Source organism: Haemaphysalis longicornis, unplaced genomic scaffold, assembly GCF_048455015.1.
Source record: "Haemaphysalis longicornis isolate Haplotype H1 unplaced genomic scaffold, Haemaphysalis longicornis Haplotype H1 scaffold_20, whole genome shotgun sequence".
Lineage (NCBI taxonomy): Eukaryota > Metazoa > Arthropoda > Arachnida > Ixodida > Ixodidae > Haemaphysalis > Haemaphysalis longicornis.
In genome coordinates, this window is record NW_027526296.1 from 2752504 (window position 1) to 2771941 (window position 19438).

The 19438-nt window shown below is 45.8% G+C and overlaps 1 protein-coding gene across 1 annotated transcript in view; it reads right to left on the reverse strand.

Moving 5' to 3' along the window:
• LOC144172261 (beta-1,4-N-acetylgalactosaminyltransferase bre-4-like) overlaps positions 1-19438 on the reverse strand; it is a 124565-nt gene that overhangs the window by 39131 nt on the left and 65996 nt on the right. Inside the window, exon 2 of the mRNA XM_077701017.1 lies at positions 1206-1492. Within this exon, the coding sequence (XP_077557143.1) occupies positions 1206-1364 (159 nt within the window). The 5' untranslated portion in view covers positions 1365-1492. The remainder of the gene's footprint in view (positions 1-1205; positions 1493-19438) is intronic.

The window sequence follows — 19438 nt, forward strand, 5'->3', positions numbered from 1 at the left end:
TAGGATCAAGCTTATTCCTTCATTTATCAATATCAGTGTTTGATCGGATAATGATGAGAGCGCATGTTTCGATGCTATTTTATGGGTAAATCTTCGTTCATTTTCAATAAATCCCAGTTGTTAGTCAGCCCACTTCCTATCCGGTTCTTTTCCTTGCGTTCTCGTTTAACCGCGCTGTTTCTTCATCATGTCGTAATACCAACTCGCCCATCTTCCATCCTTCTCCGAGCTGGACACTGCTCTCCCATTGGTCAAAAGAGGGGAAGGACAGGATGGTAGATATACTCGTGTACAAGTTAAGAACGGCTATAGCTCATGTAGTGTATCACTCCGCCGAAGGGAGCGACTCGAATGTCAAAGCGCGCGCGAGTTTTAAAACGAGATTGCGCTTAATGGGCACCATCATCTTCCTTTTCACACCTAGATTTCTGCACTCGCTGCTGGAATGTATAAAAAGATTAAGTGCCAGAAATCATAAAAACGCCACATTCTCGCAATAAGGCACTTTTTGAGCCACGCGGGGCAGCAGCTGGATGCAGTGATGACACGTAGGGGCAACTTCTGTTGCCGTTCTTAAGTTGTCCCTGAGTAAAAGGGTTATTTTCACAGATCCATATTACATGATAAGGTACCCGGGGCCTCGCAGAAGCCGCATTGCGATGAATTGATAGTGGCGGCAGAAAGTGCGCTCCGGTGGGGCAGAGAAAGGTATTAGTTTGGATACGTTCGGTGGATGGGCGTATACTTTTTGGGGGAACCTGCGAAGCACTGTATTGTGATTTTATAGGCACAATTATTTGTTTTATTTGTTTTTTTATTTGTTATTTTTTATTGACCTATTTTTTTGTTTTTTATTTCTTTGTTTGTTTGTTTACTTGATTTTTATTTATTGATGTATTTATTTATATTTTTATTTATTTTTTTATTTATTTGAGAAAGGGTTTCTTGTTTGAATACACAAAGCTCCAGAACCGTACGAACAGCCGTCAGGCGATCAGAACGAAAGCCGCGCAGACCGAGCTTCTTCACGTGCGGCTGGTTGTATGCCAGCAACATGGCGATGTCTGATGCGACATGACGATTATGGGGCATTGTACCCCGTTCCTTATTAATTATTTCCATCGTACCTTATTACAATATATTTATTTATCCATTTATTTATTTTATACAGAAGTGCCAGCTGCGTAACGACCTAAATAACCTACCTTGACTGCGGATTTCTTGAGTGTAGTCATGTCGAAAAAGATGTTAAGCAATACGAACACTGCCACGGGCAGTGGGACCCACTTGCAAACTTTTCTCCAAGGCAAAGCACCCCGTCTGGTAGCAATGCCAAGGTGGTCCTTGATTTCCGCAGCTGCCATATGAGCAAGTCAGGTCAAAATATTGTTCTATTTCAACTTATTCCTACAGTACAAGCTCGGCCTTTATTAGTCACTCCATTAACAAAACGTTGGTTCCATTCTGCCCAGTAAAATGGCCTGCTGCATTCCTGAAAAGACACAAAAACAGAAATGAAGCATTACCAATCAAGCGCAGTAGGACATCCTAATGCGTCGCATTTCAGTTCGGCGACATGTTTCAGAAATGATTGACGCTTTTCTTAAGCTTACAACGATAAAGGTGACTTCGACAACTATCATCTAAAAGTTGAATACTGAACAACCACAGCGTATGCCGCAGAAAGTTTTCCAATGCAGTCTGGCAGTTAAGAAGGACGAAACATCGGCGGCTTAATTATTCTCCTTAGAGGCACACGACAAATTGTCGACAAGGCACGTTCCGACCACGGGAGTGAGTCCTGGTAGAAGTTACGTCGTCACTATAGGTTCTTTATCCAAGAGCCAGAAAGGGTAATCGTGCTGGTAGCATAAGAGTCTTTTTCAGCATAATGAACCTTGTCTTATTTTGAACGGTGGTAAAAAAATATTTCAACTATGTCGAATAAACGAATCAGTGACGTTTCAGCACTTATTTTTTATGGTGTAAGTAAAGACTATTCAACAAAACTGGGAAGTTAACATGGCCATGACCTCCGTGCTTTGTACGTGCTCATACAAAAAGCAAATTTAGCCAAGAATTAAGCTACGAAGCGACCGTATTCGCCACAAAACAACTGTAGTTCGAAAAATTGTTGTCATCCATCGAAAAAAATTGAGAGGTTGTTTGTTGTTCTCTGCTAGCTCAGCTTAAGTCATAACGGCGTGCATAGTCCACTTATTTGAGCAGTGGCGCCTGATTGGCTCTGCAACTTCTTCGATCGTGGGCTTGCGACGGACAGCACAGATGCATACAATGAAGAAGGCCCTTCCATTAAACGTAGGAGAGTCGCAGCAAGTTGGGATCCTAACCACTTCTGTTTGCCGAGAGCGTCGATGCATTAAGCTGTTCGTTCGCGTCCATGCCCTGAATCAAATCTTTGAAGTAAATTCAGAACTCACAACCAGATTCAATGCATGGGCAGATAACTAGAAAAAAGCAGAAAAATGAAGGAAGCTCACAATAATGCGTTAGACTTGAAGGTAACGAAGCTGTAAGCAACGTTCCCTACCGTCATGATGGTTTAAGTCCACGATTGCAGCCGATTTGGTTCTTCTATACTGCAGTAATATTTTACTCGATCGTTGGTGCTATAAGTGCGAGCTTCCTTAATTTTTTGGGGGAAAGGTAAACATTCTACATCACCTTGGAGGGGCGTACGCTGAAACCTGCCGTCCTCAATCCGAGCAAGTGTTGCCGCGATAAGGGCGAGCGCTGGAGTTTTTTTTTTTTTTTTTTTTTGGGGGGGGGGCATTTCGGCTCCCTAAAAAACTCCAGCGTATGTACCCAATACTCGCTATATTGTCGTTGCATATAAGTGTCCTGTGGGAGTGCGACTCGAGGTAGAAATTGCGCTTTGCTAATAATGTAAAACTAAAAACACCGCTGAAAATGGTTTGTGAGGAAACATAACGGTAATACTTGGTGCTAATAAATGTTGATTCCTTATCATAACATAAAAATTTGAGCCGCGCCGTAATTTGGTGAATATCACAACGACACTTCTCAATTATAGCTTACAATCACGTCGCCCTCCAACGCGTTTTCTCCTACTTGCTATGACCACAAATTCTCACGCCGCGACACTCCCAGCACGACCCCGCACCTTGTCTTGATGTGCCCACTGAACCCCGAACCACCCGATCCCCCCTCTGTAGAGCAATGGGAGAGCGCTTTGCGCACTTGCCAGCTCGAGGACCCTGATCCCTCGGGCGAAGGCGGCGGTGGCCCTGCGTGGCCTACCGGAATAGCATGGCCACCCACCGATCCTCACTATTCCTCTCCCCTTCCCTCTCCCTTTTTCTGAATAAACATTTTTCAACCAACCAACCAACCACTCCCGATTTTTAGCATACCGAAATACCAGTACCTCCTCTAGGATTGCAATGTTTAACAAAACGGTGTGACATTTTGGAGGTTTTGTATTTTTTGACAAAGTTAGAAACTATTGAAATTACGTAAATGATTGTTAAGGTCCGAGTTACCTCATTTTTACAGCCCCATCCTTACAAACGATAACTCCTCGTTCAGAGATAACGGCAAGTGGGGTAGATCAGTAAGGGCATAGTCAAACGCTTTATGACGTATAGTTTGGCAAGGATTTTAAATTTGTTGTTTTCAAACCCACCACACCCTAAAACGACTAATAATTTGCTCTATAATATACTAAATGGGCATAGAAATTCACAGTATTCCTCGGTCGTCGTGCGGTAATATTTTTGCACATGAACCAGCCTCTGTCTGTGTCTGTGTTAATATTATGACCTGTAGCGCAACAGACGGGAAAGCAAAGCTTAGCATGCAAACTCATAAGAAGGCCATGAACCTTCGCAACAGTGAAATAATACTAAACGGTCTTTTGTGAGGCCCAAGCAGCAAAGAGAAAATATTGAGACGTAAATAAGATGAAGATTAATGGTGGCATAGCTCCCTCCTTTCTGGAAAGGCTATGTGCACGACTGCACGCAGCCGTGCTCGCCCCAGGAAGACTGTCACACATTAAAATACATTTCATTCTCTACCATGGTATGTCTGTCGGTTTCATCCAGTCACCACGCAACAATACGCAAGAAACAAAGGCAAAAAAGTCATTTTCCGGTGCAGATGCCCCGTCGTTTTCCGCGATTATAGCGCTGAATATCACAGTAGCTCAAACTCCTTGGAGCGTATTTTCGAGAAGCAAAAGGAGTGCTTACAAACATGTTTCTCTTTTCTGTCTAGAGCAAGTGCCCGCCTTTCTGGAGTCGAAAAACATTATTACCATTCTATGACTCTGTTGCTTGGCAATGGTTCTAGTGGCCTGTGTCTTGTCTACACTGTTATAGGACCAATTAGTGATAATTAATTGCTTACAGGAATTGCTTACGTCTAGGCTGGAGCCAAAAGGCATACCTTTCTCCATCCTTTTTGCCGCATTAGCCCCTGATCCGTTGGTGGAAGTTCGCGCAGACTCATATTTTAATCCCGGCGCGAAACGCCAGCAACGGCCTTGTTTAAGCAACAGTGGTGACCCAGCCGACAGGCAAACAGCGCCAGAGGATCGGACCAAAAATGAAGGACGACCCAATTTTGAGAGAACTATACTGTGTTATACTCATACAAAGGCACTTATTCTTAATGCCACGTTCACGGCGTCAAAGAGCCTTCATAATGTGAAATTTTGACAGCCATTCCACGCAATAAACATAATGAGAAACGTATTTTAACGCCCATATACATACATCGATGCATGTGTAGAAAGTGATTCTGAGAGCAAATGGCCCCAAAAGCGACTCGACGACAGAGGGCCTAGCGGGTGAGAGTCGTTTATGTCGCTCGTTGCAAAGCGACAATGCTGCTGTCTGTTTATTTTTTGTCTGCCGCTCGACATGTTTTGAACTTTTGAATCATCATGAAATGTAGTGACAATAATATATTCTGCTGCACCAGGGAGATGTAGCAGTGTACCAGACGTGAGAAGTCGTCGTATAGGGAAATGAATCTTAGCTCTTAACAAAACCCATCCTTTCATTCAGAAGGCGTTGGGTAAGCTTTGATGGGCATAATGGAAGTTAACTTTTTCTATTTACTTTAATCTTGGTGTATAACTTCCACGTGTTCAACACGCCACACTAATCTGTGAAATTGAAGCGTTACAGCCTCTGTCTGTAATTCCATGAAAGTCGGCCAATTTTTTCCGTTCCATTGCCAGAGTATGGTTGGTTTCGCAGTTACCATACACCAGATAACTTCATAGCAGCAACTCAAAAAACTGCTTCCACTTGGTCTGCATTTTAAAAAAGTGCCAGTTCTCTGTAAAGTGGAACAACGTTAAGTGATCTTCCAAGAGCTATGTTTTTCCTGTACGAACCGCATGGTGGAGCGGGATGCTACACGAGTTGACAGTAATCGAGCCGCAATGCAAGGAGACATCAAAAAGGTGCACGCTCGCGGTTGTGTCGTTATAAATAAGCAAGTGATGTCAGCTCTTTTAATGACCAAGCTGATTTAAAGTGAAGGGTCATCCTTTAAAGGATTTCCACAGGACTCTACCTGGGTGAGCTTGAGTATGCTCTTCTTGCTATGGCATTTACAGTTGCATTGCAAATTTTTGTCTGAAGACAATGTTCTGGGATCGTTGATTGGAGTACACTGGCTATAAAACAAGGCTGACTAAAAAGAGCACATTCACTTGGCGTGTAGACTGCATCAAGTGCATGCATCCTTTTTAATCCGCCTTGTGTTATAACTAGCGCAATTCAACCAACGAGGTTAAACCAACTAGCCCGCCACCAGGGGTTATTCTGGCATGCTTTCTGCGATGAGCGGCTAACACAAATGTATTCTTGTTTTATGAGCAGAAGTTCCTTATGAAACAATTGCGGAATCTGCCTAAAGGCACTCTTTCTGGGCAAAAAAAATTATATGCGTTCAATAGCGATGTATGCTCTCAAGCTGCATCATCACAATCTTTTTATCAGATTTAACGTCACACTGCTCGTTAAATCAGTGAAAGCCGGATGCCATCGGGAGCATTTTGTTTATTCTCAGTAGCCACAACACAGGCACACGATTTGGTGCAATGGGACGCCAACAAATATCCTGTATAAAATCATAACCGCAAAATTCTAAAAACTCGCACACTTGAGAGTCCGGCCCGCTGATGCCTCGACGCATGCCACGATTAACTGCGGTGGTCTATAAATCCCCATATGCTGACGCGGTTACCTAGGAATCACACAGCTTCACTTGAACCCGACGTCCTCGCGTGGAGCTTTTCATAGCGGTTGTTTATCTCAATGAAATAACGTTTAGAACCGATGCACTTGCGGCGCGTGGCCTACCTTCGTAACGGTTTCTTTGATATTGATGTTTGGATTTTCTGGGTTAGGTCTGCTGCAGGGCACAGAACAGCCCTTTTGATAACATGTCAAGCAATTGTGTTTCACGGGGCACTGCAAATTTATTCTAAAAAGTTTACAGACAAGCAACGTCAAAGACAACGGGAATTGCAAGAATTACTTAATAATGCGCTAGCCGTCTCGCTCGGCATTGATTTCGATGACTGTACGTTTCCTTGTTCGCCCTTGAAGTACACGTAAACCTCGACAACTCTTTTTATTACGCACGCAGTCTTTTCCGAGTACCCCAGAGCAGAAGAAGTAATTAATCGTATCCGCAAAATGTGCGTAACCCGTGATTTTAGGACGTTTACGGTAACACTGGCCAGCAAACCACATTGCGTGCGGCAGATATCCTGGAGATGTCAGCAATCGACATTACAGATGTGCAGGAGATGTACGGTTGGGGTCGAAATTACATATATTCAACGTTGCTACAACTACAAAAACCCCATGTAAATCACACAAAGGATAACGTAGAATCTACCTCGTGGTACTTATTCTGGCCTCGCGGTACGCGATTCGACGGGGTCGATGCGTCTGCTATCCATAAAGATACCGGGTAAACATTAGAAGGATTAAAAAGGCAAAACTTTAATTAAGAATAAATGAAAAACAAGAAAAGGTTACAAGTGAAAAAAAATAAAGGTTCCTTCTTCTGCTCAGCTCCGTAAAAAAGTGGTGCCGGCTCGAGGGCTGGCAGCGGTAGACTGGTGGTCGTGGCGTCTCCGGACCCAGGCGCGGCCCAGCTCTTCGAAACGTAACTTAACACCTCGCCGGGGTTGTAAGACAGCGGGAGCAACTGGCCGAATTCCTTTTCCGGCCGTTTCCGCCTCCGAGAGGGAAGGAAAACCGCGCACGCACTGGCTCCAGAGCAAACACACAAAACACCCGTCCCCGGCTCGGAGAGGGAAGGAGAAGCACGAAGGAGATACACACGCACAAAAACAAACACAGAACACACTCGTTTTGCCCCTCCGAGGGGCACCGGCTGACTCGGACTTCAGAGTTTGTGCCCCCTTGCTGCGCGTCGAGAAAAGCGAGCAGAACACTCCCCGTCTGGTGTCAAGCCTGTTCGACACCACCGCTACTTGCAAGGCGAAAACAAGTGCACAACTTAGGTGATAGGTCTGGAGAAAGTGGTTGGGGTTTCGTTTCTCGCTTCAACAAGACATATTTTGTCGGAAGACTTTTCGTCATCATCGTTGTTCACTTGAGTGCGTGTGTAGCAGACTTGTTTCGGGGTAGTCTGAGAGTTTTCGTTTTCGAAGGCTGCATCTGAGAATTGGCTTGCTGGTGGATGAAAGGCTGTATCATGGTCGCCAGCTCCACTTAGAGGGCACTTCACAACTGCCTGGCACTGCTTCGCTGAGTGGTCTGTCGACTTACAAAAATGGAAACAGATTCCTCGTTGTATGAGGAATTCCGTTCGTTCAGCCAAGCCTTTCATGCGGAAGGGGCGGCACCCCGCGAAAGGGTGACGTCTCCTATGCAGGGGACACCACACATCCATATTGTGTTCATCATGCCGCTCAGTACGGGTGCCCGGTTTTCGTTGGTCCGTTGAGGAAGCCGAATCAACGTCTGTCTTCCGGGTACAGACAAAAGGGGTTCCATGAGGCGGCTTGGAGTCTTGGTTCACTCTTCGTGGGTTGGATGCAGCAGGAGCATCATTGCGGTTGGGCATGAAGCTAGGGTCGTTTCTCATGCTAGCCTCGTCCATGATGAATCTTGCGAAGAAAGAAAAAGCGGAAATGCGGTGTTGTTTTCCCTTTTGTATTTGGAGCCCACGGACATCCACTTTTCCTGAAGCCCAGGGGGCAGCTTTTAGACGATCGAGTTAACTCCACTGGCGGAATCAAGGTATTTGAGTCCCGCAAGATATGGATCTCGCTTTGCCACTTCAAGCTCGTGGAGCAAGTCCGAGAGTTTTTGCAGCCTCTCGTTGTCTCGGTGAGAGAGCTTTGGGAACTCCTCCAGCCTACTTAGCAACGCGTCTTCAACCACCTCAGGGCGCCCGTAGTTGTCGTCCAAACGTTACCAAACGACGTTCAAGCCCGCTGTGAAGTTGTCGACGTGCACCGATCTGAGCCTCTTGGCATGCGCTGATGAGTTCTGACCCAGCCACGTGATCAGGAGGTCAAGCTCTTCTTGAGAAGATAGATCGAAGCCACGGATCACCCCTTTAAATGACGATTTCCAAGCCCGATAGCTGTCAGGTTTGTCGTCAAATATGGCGAGGCCGGTGGAAACCAGATCCCTACGACACAGGTACCGCATGACGCCAGCCAACTCCACGCCTGCGTTCGGCGGGGCCAGATTTGGCGGCGGTGGCCGCTGATGGGCCTGCGAAGCCGACAAGTACTGGGGTTTTGAGTGGCTGTTACTACGGCGACCATCGCCAGGCACGGGGGGCGCGGGTACGAGATCCATGGCATGCAGACTTGCTTGTTCTGCGACATAACTCTCCGTGTGCTGCGCAACGTCTAGGGGAGGGAGTGAGCGGGCACACTCCCCGCCATCCTGCTCCGCCACTGCCTCCAAAACCACCGCCTGTGCCTCAGCAGCCGCAGCCTCCTTCTCGTGCTGAAGGAGTTCAAGTTCAGCGTCCAGCTTCGCCCTTTCAAGTTTCATAGCTGCCTCCTTTCGAACGAAAGAGGCTCTCGCTTGGGCGGCCTGTGCCTGTGCGCGTGCCTGCTCAGCAACCATGATTATCGTAGGCGAGTTCGTTCGCCGCGATCTCGAAGAAGTAACCCAGCGAGCGGATGACACCCGAGACATTGTCTCCTCTTTTCGACCGTTCTCCCTCTCGCCGTCTCGTTCGTCTTCGCTCTCGCGTAACCTTTTGCGGGCGGTAGCAACTCGGTCTGCGTCGACGGCCCTGTGCAGCTGCAGTTCGCTCAGGCTTTCAGCAGTGCTTGTCTTTAACAGGAACGCGGCGTACGTGTCACTGGTCTCTCGATATTGAAGGAACGTATCACGAAGCCTGGTTGTAGCCGCACCACTGTCAGCTGCATTAGCCCATGGAAACGTACTTAAAGCACTTTCCACATTTCTCCATGACACGTCGACTGTACGACAATGCCGTTCGCGGCTAGTCTCGTAATTTGCTTGAGCCTTGAGGGACAGCGTAGTGGCTCGTCGCGGTCTAGAGCTAGCTTCCCGTGGCTCGTCTTCTGTGGCGGAGCTCGTTTTTTCAGACTGACTGGTCAGCTTGTGTGGATCCATTAAGGCTTGCCGCCTCTTTCGCAGAGTACCCTCCATTCAATGGAAAATCACTTGCGTTGTATGCGAAGCTGACTAGTAGGTATCAAGGTGATCCTACCTTGCCGTTGGTTGCCCTTCCTGGGTCGTGGCCGCTGAACGTCGGGCTGTCCTTGCAGAAGGTGCTGTCATGGGCGAGCCGTCGACGGAAGGCTTTCCGTGGTGACGTAATCCTTTGCGTTGGCGGACCTGACGGTTGCGGCCGAAGCGGGAGACTTCACTTTTTTTACTATTCTGGCCTCGCGGTACTCGATTCGACGGGGTCGATGCGTCCGCTATCCATAAAGATAACGGGTAAACATTAGAAGGATTAAAAAGGCAAAACCTTAATTAAGAATAAATAAAAAACAAGTAAAGGTTACAAGTGAAAAAAAATAAAGGTTCCTTCTTCTGCTCAGCTCCGTAAAAAAGTGGTGCCTTCTCGAGGGCTGGCAGCGGTAGACTGGTGGTCGTGGCGTCTCCGGACCCAGGCGCGGCCCGGCTCTTCGAAACGTAACTTAACACCTCGCCGGGGTTGTAAGACAGCGGGAGAAACTGGCCGAATTTCTTTTCCGGCCGTTTCCGCCTCCGAGAGGGAAGGAGAACCGCGCACGCACTGGCTCCAGAGCAAACACACAAAACACCCGTCCCCGGCTCGGAGAGGGAAGGAGAAGCACGAAGGAGATACACACGCACAAAAACAAATACAGAACACACTCGTTTCCCCCTCCGAGGGACACCGGCTGACTCGGACTTCAGAGTTTGTGCCCCCTCGCTGCGCGTCGAGGAAAGCGAGCAGAACAGTACTTTTATGTGCTGTTTATGGGATGTTACCTTGGTGGTATACCTTATGGATATTGTAGTGGTGCGTATGCAAGACGTATATGTATGCCTAGTCTACATTATTTTGCTGTCTTTGGCCCATATATCCATGTCTTGTGTACGTCAGTATGACATGTTGAGATGAACATGTATGCATTTAATTTACATTCTTTATAGATTATTTGGAGCTTGGGCAGCCCCCTTTGCGAGGTTGCCTACATGTTGTGGGGACTTGTACTTCGAATATATGTCTTGCTAGCTATTCAGAGCACTGTATGCTGTTCCTTGGCACTTCGTTTCTGGAGTACTGTGTTCTCATTTTTGAAGTGCTTCCTATTGCATGAGGTCTCATATGTGAAGGGCCAAGCTGAACAAAGACACTTGCAGAAGCACACAAAGCACGGCTCTAAACAAGAAATGTCACATCAAGAGCAATAGTCAGTAACAGCAAAACAGTCCTGATCAGCACAAGTGCCGTTGACACTAAGCAAACCACACTGGTAACATTGAATTAATCCACACACCACGGCTATACAGGCATTTTGCATATAAACTATCAGAAAAGCAAACCAAAAATTAAACTGATCAAAATGACAGTCTTGCCCCAAGCTGACTGTAAATACGTGCAGCTGGGAAAAAGAAAGCTTTCAAAGTACACTCAAAATACAAAAGAGTTCAGGTAAAACAGTTTATATTGAGTTCAGAATTATGTAATACATTTTCTAAACACAACCACTTGAATTTTGATGCCTATCTGCCCTGGCTTAAAGGGTGCAGATTGTATAAATATAAGAATAGCACAAATTTCCATGACTACAAATAAGCCGCACACAGCAGAAAGATGGACAAAATTAGGAAACAAAAGAAACATGGAAACACACGGTGCAAGAACAAGATAGTTACGCAGCTTGAAATATCTCACACTAAGTGAAATGGATGGAAAACAACGCAAGAAAAGTGTGGAAACAGGAATGATTGAATGGTGGTTACAAGAACAAGGCAAATTTACGAAACTAAATAATTCACACATAGTAAAAATATTGGCGAACAATAAAACAAAATCACCTTGGAAGCACAGACGTGGTGTTCAGTGGTGGTTGCGAGCACCAAAAGCAACTTTAAATGAACTCACATCAACGGAAATGGTTATGAACACTAGAAAAGAAGGTGTATATGCAGAAATTATGGTACGGCGGCTAAAAGGGCAGTAGAAATTTACGTGACGAAATGATTCACACACAGAGAAACGGCAGGACAGCAATAAAACAAGAAAAAAATTTAGAAACAAATTTTTGAACGGGGGTTAAGAAATCAACACAAAGTTAGACTATTTCGATATTTCACACAATGTGATATGCTTTGGGAATGAAAGAAAAAACGGAGAAACACATAAATGATAGAATAATAGTTGCAACAAGAGAGATTTACACGACTACGTAGTTCACTCTAAGTGGTACGATCAAAGAACAATAACACAAAGTAAAAATGCATGAAAGCACAGAAATAATACAATGGTGCGTGCCTGCATCACTCAGTTATGACAGGAATTCTTGAACTGTTTGCGTTTTTTTGCCGTGCGAGAAACTGGCAAAATGGTTGCAGATCGGAATGGTCGGAAAGTAAGTAAAGATTCCGTGGTCCCAAGGCAGAAAGAAATTTAATACCTCTTCTATATATAAAAACGCAGAAGCCGTAGGTTGTCCACACAGCTGATATTTGCACAGGATGTGACTGACAATAAAAATCTTGGCCCTATACAATATTCGGGGAAAAAAATTGATGTCTGTAACAAACAAATATATCTTCTTACGCGCAATGCAAGGTACCACTCGCAGGTGGGAAAAAGCGTGCTTCCGTTTTTTCCCAAACCAGGAGAACTCCTGTGCCAAGTAGACCACCAACAGTAGCTTGAGCAGGCGCGTTGTGCACTGTTGCAGTAGCAGCTCCCTTGCCCGCCAGTTCTTCAATCTAGGCATAGGTACAGGAAAATCTGTATTCCTAATAAGGCTTTTAACACTGGTGTAATAAAGAATGGCAGCCTACCGTTGTCCCTGAAAAATAAAGCCTATGACAGGTGCACCTTACCGGTACTCACATACGGGGCAGAAACTTCGAGGGTCACTAATAGGGTCTAACCTAAATTAGGGACGGCTCAGCAGGCAATAGAACGAAAGATGGTGGGTGTAACATTAAGAAACAGAAAGAGAGTGGAGTGGGTGAGGGAAGAAACCCGTGTTAAGTACATATTAGTAGAAATCAAGAAGAAGAAATGGGTGCGAGCAGGGCATGTAATGTGAAGGTGAAATAACCGTCGGTCATCAAGTGTAACAGAGTGGATAACAAGAGAAGGCAAGTGTGGCAGGAGGCGGCAGAAAGTTAGATCGCCAGATGAGATGAAGAAATTTGCTAGGATAAATTGGTCGCAGTTAGCACAGGTCCGGGATAATTGGAGATTAATGGGAGAGTCCTTTTCCAGCAGTGGGCGTAGATAAGCGGCGGCTGATGATAATTAAGATACAAAAATCAACGGTAATGTTCATTCGAGGTTCGAGGTTATTAAACTGCACACCAGTTACCTTCAGTGTGTACCAAGACATAATACGAGTTTTTGTGACAAATGAGTCACTTGCTGTAGCATAAATGCATCTGTATATTGTTTAAATAAGAGGTGGTCGCCTGAAACATATTGCAGTTTCTGTGGACACCCACTGGTAGTGGAGCAGCTCAAGAGTCATTTGATTGATGAAAAGAAAAAAAAGAGAACCATTCATCCGACACAGTACACTCGCTCCTCTCATCAAACTGCGCCACAAAAAATAAGCACCAAATCATGCTTGCATTCCCAAATTTCACTTAATGCCACATGACAACTCTAACATTAGCACACACCTGAAAATAACGAGTCACTGTGCACACAAATTGTCTTTAATGAAACAATTTGCAGCCGCCCTTCTTGCTGCCAGCAATTAATGTAGCAAGTAACTGATAAGTGCCCTGTTTCAATGTTTTCCTTTCTGCAGTATGCTCCGAGTGACTCTGATAGAACTGTTTAATTTATTCATTGATGTATTCATGTGAATTGATGTATTAACGTGGCGATGGTCGAGTGGTAAAACACTCGTATCGTAAGCGGGAGGTACGGGGTTCGAATCCTGGGCCGCCAGATACCCACCGGTTTCTTTAAAGGATACAAGCGTCCCCGCACCGTAGCTTGTCTCGACGGTGGAAAAAACGCTTGGATCTTGACCACAAGCAGCCATGGGAGGCCATGTGGTAGGTCCCGCGAACCCCTTCGGGCGGGGTTTGGGACCTCTGGGCACCCACCAGTTCAAAGGGTACAAACGCCCCCTGTCTTGCGGGGAATGAAGGGCTTGGACACGCACTACCACTGCGGTAGACGGGGTAGGTTCCTCTTGAGCTGCTGATCACCCACCAGAATAAAAATGGGGACAGGCGCCCCCCATCGGGGGATCCAGTGTATTGGAAACCGTTCCACCACGTGGGTTTGTACCATGGGGTACGAGAATGTGGGAGGTACTTCGGTACCGCTGGGCACCAACCAGTGAAAATTGCTACAGGCACCCCCTGCACAGGGTATCTTGTGCTTGGAAAAATATCCCACTTTGTCGGGAAATGCCCCGGTGGAAGGGGTCGTAACTTTTAACCGCAGCAATGACTCAGAGGTACAGCACTCGCTTCGTATGCGGGAGGTACTGGGCTCGAATCCTGGTACCGCCGGATATCCACCGGTTTCTTTAATGGGTACAGGCGTCCCTGGTCGAGTGCGGACCCTTGAAAGGGGGTTTCACATCTGGAACGCTGCCTTTACCCTATCGAGGGGCCCCTGACCTTTGTCCAACTGGCGCCAATTCCGCGGGTGAGAGTCTGGCGGCATGTCCTGCCACAGGCGGTTGTGAATTGAGCGTCCACCATGGCTGTGGAAGGCATCATGTGAATTCGTGTTCCTTGGTGGCGCCGGGCACCTACCGGTAAAATTGGTACAAGCGAATTCCCGGCCTCGCGCTCGGCCCTAGTGTGGGACTACAACGCATGGGAAGTTCACCCGGCTTGCACGGGAAATCGACCCTATAAAAAGGAGCGGCTGCAAAAACGCAGGAACTTTGATACCAACGGCGATGGTCGAGTGGTAAAACACTCGTATCGTAAGTGGGAGGTACCAGGTTCGAATCCTGGCCCGCCAGGATACCCACCAGTTTCTGTAAAGGGTACAAGCGTCCTCGTACCATAGCTCGTCTTGACGGTGGAAGAAACGCTTGGAGCTTGACCACAAGCAGCGATGGGAGGCCATGTTGTAGGTCCCTGGAACCCCTTCGAGTGGGGTCTGGGACCACTGGGCACCCACCAATACAAAGGGTACAAGCGCCCCCTGTCTCGGCGGGGGAGGAAGGGCTTGGACACGCACTACCATTGCGGCAGACGTGGTAGGCTCCTCTGGAGCCGCTGGTCACCCACTGGAATAAAAATGGGGACATGCGCCGCCCGTCCGGGGGATCCAGTGTACTGGAAACCGTTAACCACGTCCGTTTGTACAATGGGGTACGGGAATGGGGGAGGCACTTCGGTACCACTGGGCACCAACCAGGAAAAAATTGGTACAGGCAGCCCCGCAAAAGGGGATCTCGTGCTTCGTAAGCTACCCGATTTTGTCGGGAAATGCCCCGGTTGAAGGGGTCGTAACTTTTGACCGCAGCGATGGCTGGTGGCATGTCCTCCCTCAGGCGGTGGCGAGTTGAGCGTCCATCGTGGCTGTGGAAGGCGCCATGTGAATTCGTGTTACTTGGTGGCGAAGGGCACCTACCGGTAAAATAGGTACAAGCGACTCCCCGGCCTGGCGCTCGGCTTTAGTGTGGGACAACAACGCTTGGGACGTTCACCCGGCTTGCACGGGAAATCGCCCCTATAGAAAGGGGCGGCTGCAAAAACGCAGGAACTTTTTTTATTAAATGGTGCTACGAGAACTAACGTTTTATTAACCCAGCCAAAACCCAGTTTATGATATTTAGGTCTGCTCAAAGGCGATTGCCTTTTCATCAACCCTTAAACCTTGGTCCTCACTGTATACCCGCCTGTGATACTGTAATTTTTCTTGGTGTACATCTTGACTGCCATTTGAAGTTTAATCTGCTCACTGATCATCTCAGAAAGGAAACTGCATTCGGAATTCGGGCTATAATAAAAACTCGTCAAGTTTTTCATATAAACGCACTAATGTCTCTGTATTCGCCTTCATTCATTCCCATATCATGTACGGTATCGCTGCTTGGGGAAACACGTTAGACTATTATTTATCACCCATTTAAAACATACAAAATCAGGCGATCCGCATTGTCACTAATAGCTCACTTTACTCCAGTGCAGGCCATCTACTCCAAGACAATAAAATCCTACCTGTTCGTAAGTTATTTTTCATAGCATAGCCGTTCTTTTGTTTCAATTGCGAAATGCACAGCTACCGTTTGAGTTCATTGATTCAGTTTTCCTACAAAACAACAATGTGACCAGATTTGCAATGAACCGTAACTTTTTGCTACCCGCGTCGCGCACAAATTATGGAAAAACGACCTCTGCCTTTGCGGCCATTACTTCATGGAATGACATGCCTCTTTCTGTTAAAACAATGTCTACATTGTCATCATTCAAAAAGTCACTTAAAAGTTTTCTGTTAAATTATTAGCTGCCTGTTTATGGGGTTTTTGGAGGCATTGGGTTTTTGGTTATGTAATTTAGATAATTGTATTTTGATTGACAATGTCCGGCATTAAACTTGATGTAATTTTTTTTGTTTTTCTTCTTCTTTTCTTCTGTCCTTATTTCCGTTGCTTTTCGTTGCTTGATGTGTCGTTACGTTATAATGATTACTCACCCCATTATATCGTATAATTAATTGCCATTCACTCGTTGCTTGTTTACTTTATCTAATTTATTGATTTCTGTAATGCATCGAGGGTCCCGTTACAGTTTTTAACTTTGGGACCCTCGTCTGTATAATAATGCTACTGTACTACTTTTTTGGAATGAATAATAAACTGAAACTGATTAATAAACTGAAATTGAAGGACGGCCGGGACCCCGTCAGGCGGTTTTCGCCTTTAGCCCTGGTCTCCTGTTAGACATGTAAACTATTAAATAAATAAATAAATAAATAAATAAATAAATAAATAAATAAATAAATAAATAAATAAAACAAAAAAAAACAAATTTGAAAATTGTGCTCTGACCATGGTGCACTTTGTGATTTCTGGCATTTGGAATGCAGATGCAATGTTTTTATGATCAGCAAAAAACTGATATGGGTGATGCGAGCGGGCATGTGCCTGAGATTATTTCATCTGTTTTTTGTCCGATTATATTATTTGCGTAACGACAAGAAGGTTTCATGCTGTGATCGGTAAAAAAAATTAAACTTTGTGGATTTAACACCGTAAAGCTGCACCTACACACGTATGATCCCTAAAAAAAGGCCTATAAATCATTTGATAGCATGACGAAACCATGAATGTGAATTGAAGGCTCGACACTTCGACATTAGTTTTTTTGCCTCTAGTTCCGATACGGCTGCCGCTTTCAGGGTCAAACCAAATTCTTAGGTTATCAGCGCGACACCTTAGCCACTAAGCTGCGATGGCATGTTAAAAATCTTAGGCACTGTGAAGATAACCAACAAATAAAGACCGAATGCTGAGGCCTCACTACATGAACACGTACATAACTGGAAATTAAAAAAGACACAGGTAGACTTGCACAACAACTAAGGTTGGTTCCCAGAATTGCTGTTGCATTCCAAACCTGAGACTCCACTTTTCCAGGACAGTCCACCCATATGAACAAGCTTTGTAGCTATAAACAGTACACCATGGAGCATCGCATTACCTTGACAACTGCACTTTTCCGCCACGTTTCTCTCACTGAAGCGTACCTCAAATGAAGTCTTGTTATGTTTTGTAACAAGCCAGCAAGTCCATCAAATATGATCGAAAACCGCAGCCCATAGGTTAAAAACAATTATCTATGCTCCATCCTTATACATTTTGGTATTTTTGAAGACCAGCCCCTTTCTCCTGTTTAGCTGCTCTTATAGCGCAAGTGGAGCCCCCATCCCCTAAACAGATAAGTATAACAAATGTTGGTACACACACTGTACTCGATCATTTGCTGTACGGTTTAAACATCAGAAATTCTTAATAGGAAAGAATGATGGGTGTTGAGAAGGAGAATCAAATGTGGTTAATTCTAACCTTCCATTTATTCAAACTGTTGCTTTTATCTTGCTAACATTACTTGCATTTTAATAAGCAAGAATGCACTTTAATTATAAGGAGCCCAAATACACGAGTAATTCCAAAATACCTCCCGACTAAACATCCTCTCAGCAGAACAAAAATAACACGGTGCCGCCTTTAACTAAAAAATGCAGCCTGCGTATGCCATGCACCAGCTCCTGTGCTACGTGCCACCCTGTACTGGCCACATTTTCGGACCGTTTGGCACTCAACAGTGAAAATTTTGATCTCAGCAAAGAAAAAACGTCTCCCAATTGACTTGAGAACGTTCTTCCTTCTGCTTCGTTTTATGTTACTTCGTGCTTAATTATCCTTTTAAACTTTGCTTGGACGTGAAGCCTGATGCAGAACAGCCCATTATGGTTCCATTTTATCCTTCAATTTTGAATTTAAATTTTCAGTATGTACATATGCGTCATAACAAACCACCCAAATATATAGAAACATCCTCACAGCAACCAAAGAAATTACACAAAAAGTACCAGAAGCACTATGGGCCAATCGGCAGCAATCGTAATTTGAGGGCTTATGTGAAAAAGAAATGAAAACAAGAGAGAAAGGGGCCGGGTTTGCTCCTGGAACAAACCACAGCTTGCTCGAACCCTTGCCAGGGCCTAACGACAGCTCAGACTGCGAACTTAGAGAGAGACCCCCTAGAAACGCTCCGTGAGCTTCAAACTTTGGAACGAGAAGCCACTGGCCTACTGGGCAAAGATGCTTGGGCTTTCAACCAACGGCCGTTCTGGAACGCACCAGAGGCTATATGGCCCCTGGCTTCTGGCGGTTACGGCTGTGCTCGCTACAACAAAGGTTTAACCATACGAGGAATGTCCACATTGGCACTATTAAGACAACCCTTAAAAAAACTATGGCTGCCAATGTGAGGTTCCGCTATTACGTGCGCTCGAATATCCGGCAGTGGAATTTTAAATGCAGAGCATTTCAGTAACTCACGATGTCACCCGCGTTGACGTCCGTAGCCGTAGTCCGCACCCCTCCCCCTACACTATATAAAAATATACTATCCGCCGCCTCGTTTCGATTCCTCGACCCTGCGGGCGGAACGCAATGTACATGGTGCTCTACCCACTGCGCCACAAAGCCACACAGAATGGGGGGCGACGAACGCGCCTTATATCCTTGACTCATTCAAACTACGTCAAGAAGCTGCTGATACAACGCATTCACTACCACCAACTCCCCAAACACTAAACGTTAACGTAATACATCCACCCCCTATGCGACGCATTTACTCGAGTCCCCCTCGCGGGGAGATAGCCCCAATTTTTTTTATTTGTCTCTCTCAGGTGAACGCCCTCCGTGGTCGGAATACAACCCGCGTCTTTAGTTTCCGCACCATAATGCCCTACACATGAGTAACCATAGCGGGTCTCGCGCTTAAAGGGACACTGAAGTGAATTTGTCAAGCTCCCGTTTTTGCTTGCACTGTGTAGACTGGCTCAAATTAACACTCTATTCATCGTTTATCCGGTTGACAAATCGGTAATTATTTTACAAAGCGCGAAACAAGAAAAACTACTATGCGCGGTTTGCGGCGGCCGCACCAACTAAAGGCTGTGACGACGGGAGGAGACGCACCTTCATTGGACGATGCCCAAGGTTAGCAATCAAAAGTTTCGGTTTCGGTTTCGG